The sequence below is a fragment of the Phyllobates terribilis genome, unplaced genomic scaffold (assembly GCF_046119375.1).
Source record: "Phyllobates terribilis strain yellow unplaced genomic scaffold, ASM4611937v1 Scaffold_3__8_contigs__length_932513732, whole genome shotgun sequence".
NCBI lineage: Eukaryota > Metazoa > Chordata > Amphibia > Anura > Dendrobatidae > Phyllobates > Phyllobates terribilis.
The window spans coordinates 17,565,665-17,571,664 of record NW_027362763.1 but is presented as its reverse complement, the minus strand read 5'-3'; the positions used below and the strand labels follow the sequence as shown (position 1 = coordinate 17,571,664).

Here is a 6,000-nt window from a genome sequence, read left to right as displayed (position 1 = left end):
GCCTGGTACTGGTTCCTGAGCAGTATGGGTGCTGACTGCCTCTTGATCCTCCGGCTTCTCTGGGTCACATGCTTCCATTCCTCTGTTTCGTCAGATGGAGTTGGAATTTCTTCTCTTTCTGTATCATGAAGAGATAATTCTGCTCTGTCTAAGAAGTCTTCACCTTCCTTAATGATTTTCAAGGTAGTTAACCTCTTGTGCTATATGCACTGCAGTCTGCTATATACCCTGCCTGCCTATATACACTGCCTGCCTGCCTATATACACTGCCTGTCTGATATCTCTGCAGATGGATTAGTCCTCAGAAGGATTGTTTGTTAAGTTGAATATGTGTAATGTATGGTATTTCTCCCTACACTACCTAATACACAAGCAAATCTCTCCCTGACGCAGCAGCAGCTCTCCCTACACTGTCTGATCCGGAGTGACTGTGCCGAGCATGGCGGTGCCAGGTCTGATATAGACCTGATAACGCTGTGCGGCCAGCCAATCACTGTAATGCCACAACCAAAATGGCTGCAGCATTACAGTGAATGGCAGGTAATCCCTGCAAGTTCATTGGCTCTCTAAAGAGCGCCAAACATGCAGGAAGGAGACCCGAGCTCCCGCCGAGCAACGAGCATCTCGAGCAGTGAAATGCTCGGGCGAGCACCGAGCAGTAGCGAGCATGCTCGCTCATCACTCGTGCTAACCACTGAGTCGCCATGCTGCCCTGGCATATAGTACAGTGCTAACCATTGAGCCAACGTGCTGCCCTGCATATAGTATAGTGCTAACCACTGAGTCGCCATGCTGCACTGCATATAGTAAAGTGCTGACAATTGAGCCACCGTGCTGCCCTGCATATTGTATAGTGCTAACCACTGAGTCGCCATGCTGCCCTGCATATAGTAAAGTGCTGACCATTGAGCCACTGTGCTGCCTATACTGTATATAATACAGTGCTAACCACTGAGCCACCGTGCTGCTCTACATATAGTATAGTGCTAAACACTGAGTCGCCATGCTGCCCTGCATATAGTGCAGTGCTAACCACTGAGCCACCGTGCACGGTGCTTTCTTCTCTGGACAATCATTCTACTCGATGCCTCACAGTCTGGAGGGGCTTCATCGTAGAATCTCCATGTGAGCTGCCGATGGCACCTGTGCTACAGCATCTCCTACATTGCCTGCTTCACTTTGTGCCGCTCCTAATCTATAGATCAAGGTCACGGTGACTTTGAAGCCATCTCCTCAGATCATGGAGTGTAGATCATACAAAAAACTTCTCTCCACCTACATCTTTGCTCGCTGAGACAAATGGTGCACTTCCTTTATGAAATATACCACAAAGTCATCGTCCTCTTGTGATTTGCAGCTGACACATGCCAATAAATGTGTTTCCTGCTTGGAAACCACTGAAGAAGCAGAGAGGAGCTATCAGCAGAAGAATGGAGGTGAAGACCTTCCACACATTCTGCATTTATATGCTTTGTTTGTCCTCAGCGGTTCCTGAAGATATCGGTAAGTAATATTCACATCAATGAACGCTACAAATGAGAAGAACAACTAGAGATTTTTATCTACTGGATACATTCTGTGTACCGCACCACAGATTATGTCAGAACCATATAAATCTGGCTCAATTTTTTGTAACAAAACAATTATCATACATACATTGGTATACATTGTGGTTTTCTAGGGGGTTTATTCAGTTTTAGATTTACAGAGTGAAGACAAAGAGGTCTGTAGGAGGGCAGAAGGGTCTGTAGGAGGACACAGGGGTCTGAAGGAGGACAGAAGGGTCTGTAGGAGAGCGGAGGAGTTTGTAGGAGGACACAAGGGTCTGTAGGAGGACAGAAGGGTCTGTAGGAGAGTGGAGGAGTTTGTAGGAGGACAGAAGGGTCTGTAGGAGAGTGGAGGAGTTTGTAGGAGGACAGAAGGGTCTGTAGGAGAGCGGAGGAGTTTGTAGGAGGGCAGAAGGGTCTGTAGGAGGACAGAAGAGTCTGTAGGAGGACACGGGTCTATAGGAGGGCAGAGGGGTCTGTAGGAGGGCAGAGGGGTCTGCAGGAGGACAGAAGAGTCTGTAGGAGGACACGGGTCTATAGGAGGGCAGAGGGGTCTGTAGGAGGGCAGAAGGGTCTGTAGGAGGGCAGAAGGGTCTGTAGGAGGACAAAAGGGTCTGTAGGTGAGTGGAGGAGTTTATAGGAAGGCAGAAGGATCTGTAGGAGAGCAGAAGGATCTGTAGGTGGACACATGGGTCTGTAGGAGGACAGAAGAGTCTGTAGGAGAGTGGAAGGATCTGTAAGAGGACACAGGGGTCTGTAGGAGGAAAGAAGGGTCTGTAGGAGAGTGGAAGGATCTTTGGAGGACAGAGGGGTCTGTAGTATGGTGCAAAGGTCTGTAGGAGGACAGAGGTTTGTAAAAGAACAGAGGGGTCTGTAGGAGGACAGAAGAGTCTGTAAGAGGGCAGAAGGATTTGTAGAAAGATAGAGAGGTCTGTAGGAGGACACAAGGGTCTGTAGGAGGACAGAAGGGTCTGTAGGAGAGTGGAGGAGTTTGTAGGAGGACAGAAGGGTCTGTAGGAGAATGGAGGAGTTTGTAGGAGGACAGAAGGGTCTGTAGGAGAGCGGAGGAGTTTGTAGGAGGGCAGAAGGGTCTGTAGGAGGACAGAAGAGTCTGTAGGAGGACACGGGTCTATAGGAGGGCAGAGGGGTCTGTAGGAGGGCAGAGGGGTCTGCAGGAGGACAGAAGAGTCTGTAGGAGGACACGGGTCTATAGGAGGGCAGAGGGGTCTGTAGGAGGGCAGAAGGGTCTGTAGGAGGGCAGAAGGGTCTGTAGGAGGACAAAAGGGTCTGTAGGTGAGTGGAGGAGTTTATAGGAAGGCAGAAGGATCTGTAGGAGAGCAGAAGGATCTGTAGGTGGACACATGGGTCTGTAGGAGGACAGAAGAGTCTGTAGGAGAGTGGAAGGATCTGTAAGAGGACACAGGGGTCTGTAGGAGGAAAGAAGGGTCTGTAGGAGAGTGGAAGGATCTTTGGAGGACAGAGGGGTCTGTAGTATGGTGCAAAGGTCTGTAGGAGGACAGAGGTTTGTAAAAGAACAGAGGGGTCTGTAGGAGGACAGAAGAGTCTGTAAGAGGGCAGAAGGATTTGTAGAAAGATAGAGAGGTCTGTGGGAGGACAGAAGGGTTTGTACAAGGACTGAGGGGTCTGTAGGAGGTCAGAGGGGTCTGTAGGAGGTCAGAGGGGTCGGGGAGAACAGAAAGGTCTGTAGGAGGACAGAGAAGTCTGTGGAAGGGCGGAAGGGTCTGTAAGAGGGCAGAAGGATCTGTAGGAAGACAGAGGTCTGTGGGAGGGCAGAAGAGTTTGATCAAGGACTGAGGGGTCTGTAGGAGGGCAGAGGGGTCTGTAGGAGGGCAGACGGGTCTGTAGGAGGGCAGAGGGGTCTGTGGGAGGGCAGTGAGGTCTGTAGACAGGCAGTGTTGTTTGGGAGAGAAAATAAGAGTCTGGAGGAGAAGAGAATTCCGTACGGGAGACTTCGAAGAAAAATGGGTTTGGAGGACACAGATGTGTGGAGAAGACAGAGAATTTGAGATAATATTTTCCTGTCTCAGCTGGTGCTCTGGGGTCCATGTTGCATTTCGTTGCTTTAGATAAGACCTTGTAGAGTCTCTGCTCTGTGATTTCTTGGATTTTCCTATGTCTTTTCATACCCAGCAATTGGAATTTTCCATTAGCATCTTACATGAATGGATTGCACAGTCATTGACTATCTCACAAGGTTAGAAATCATGGCCACAAATGCAATGGACATGCAGGTTGGTTTCTTAGTGATCCTTTTAAGATCCTCAGGAAGTGTCACTGTTTAGTATCACTTTACTGATACTTTACTTGCTCCAGCAGATCCTCCGTTGTTCCGATTGGCCGGATTAGACAGTACATGCCAAGGAGTGGTCCAAGTGTGGATAGAAAAGACGTGGCATTCCTTATGTGACACTGCTCTAAACATCGACTTATCTGCGCACATATGTAGAAAGCAAAAATGTGGAAAACCAATCCTACATGTGACTGAGCAAGAAGTGAATGTCTCATCTCCATTCCTAAATTTTACCTGTGGACAAATGGAGAATGGGTGGAACTGCAGCTTCTCTCACGTAGCAGAAGATGGGTGTAGTAATGCTGCTTTCCTAAACTGCACAGGTAAGAACCTGAACATATCTCATCATAAAAGAGTAGGGATTAAATGCATTCAGTATTTTAGGACTTCAGACAAAAGAGGAACCAGAAACAACCCCATAAATAGCACAAGGACATGAGAGCCATCATTTCCTCAGCATTATGCCCTGAGGGTCATTTGTGAGGTCAAGGTATATCCACCATTTTCTCAGCTTTGTGCCCTGAAGGTCATATGAGCAGCATGATGATTCAGTGATTAGCACTAAGGCTTTCCAGCAATTGGTCCTGGGTCCAAGTTCCATCAAGAACAGTGTCTGGTAGGAGTTTGCATGTTCTCCCTTTATTTGTTGGGATTCCCTCCAGGTACTTCAATTTCATCCTACACTCCAAAGACTTACTTGAAAATTAGGTTGAGCCCCAAAGTGTCACGCAAGGTGTGGGAAAGACTAAATGTAACACGAAGGGAAGAGGGGGAGGAAGCCCAAACACTAGGGAAAGGGGGAGTGGAGACCCCTCGGCAGATCTAATATCACCCTGCCTACCCTACTGTCCCTTTATAGGTTCCAGAACTATCGCCGAGCAGGACCCTAAACCCTGTATGTCCCTAGAGCATGACACTAGATAGAGAGGGGGAGGGGTTAGCACTGGTCAGGACCCACTACAAACTAAAGACAACAAGGCAGACAAAGAAAGGGGATTTACTTAGCTTGAGCAGACACCAACTGGCCTCCAAGGGCACCAGAGAAGAAGCCAGCCAACAGCTAGTGCTCCAAGCATGCACAAATGTACATAGGAATATCACCGGCGATTGCCTGGAGCAAACTGAGGGTTGTTAACTCCCATGACAGGGTGTGTCAATCAGCAGCAGGAGGGAGGTCACCGCTGGGTCTTAAAAAAGAAGCATTAAGAAGGTGTCTGCAATGCCAAGTGCAGTGACCTTCTACAGTCAGATCCAGAGCGACTGTCTATTACACCTGACACACCCCTGACACAAAGGGCCATTGATAGTAAATCTGTGATGATCTGTGACAATATCATCTCCCCTTTTTCGGAAAATATTTGTGGTCAATTAAAGGAGTGCTATGGCTAGAGAGCACACTATGGTGGATTTGTGGTGAACAAACTTTTTATTAAACCACTACGCGTTTCGGCAGCGGACCGCTACCTTCCTCAGGTGGAACATCATCTCCCCAGCATTGTGCCCTGAGGGTCACCGGTAAAGTTCATGACTAGAAGGCAGGCAACATTCTTAGGCTTGATCAGTATGTGGCATGGGAGCAAGTGGAGTGGAAAAAATACAGGAGTTGCTGCTTTGTGAACCTGTAAACCGGTAAAGTGCTGCCTTTAACAGTGTTTTATACAGAGCAGTGTGTTATTATAACTACTTTTATAATTACTGAAACAAATGAAATCCTTTTTCTCCAGTGGACTCTGTGTCTATTTAGGAGGGGAGGAGTTAATTGTTCTCAGGTACTTCATTTAGACCAGAGGACTCAGTCTGAGAATTGCTAATTTCCAGGCTTGATCAGTAAGTGGCTTAGAAAAAAAGTGGAGTTAAAAAAAACAAGAGTTGAAATGATAAAAGGATCGAATAATTTGTTACTAAGACCGCCTCAACCAAATAGTTTGCAGTCTCTCTGATGCCAGGGTTCGGTATGTGGTGAAACCAGTAGATAAATACTGTGGGGTGCTGATGATGATCCAGCTGTAATGGTCCACATTACATTACCAATGACAGAATAAGTGAATAAGTAGTAGGTGGAGGATCCTTAAGAATTATTTTGAAGAACTAGACAGCAAACTACTGTAGTCCTTCACTGGAAATCTCTGTGTAAGAAGGGCC

At 47.5% G+C, this 6,000-nt stretch overlaps 1 protein-coding gene across 1 annotated transcript in view; it reads left to right on the top strand.

The window, feature by feature from the left end:
• Positions 1-3,529: 3,529 nt before the first annotated feature.
• LOC141257881 (T-cell differentiation antigen CD6-like) overlaps positions 3,530-6,000 on the top strand; it is a 217,246-nt gene continuing 214,775 nt past the window's right edge. The window contains exons 1-3 of the mRNA XM_073672888.1: positions 3,530-3,550; positions 3,699-3,762; positions 3,882-4,181. Coding sequence (XP_073528989.1) covers positions 3,530-3,550; positions 3,699-3,762; positions 3,882-4,181 — 385 coding nt within the window. The remainder of the gene's footprint in view (positions 3,551-3,698; positions 3,763-3,881; positions 4,182-6,000) is intronic.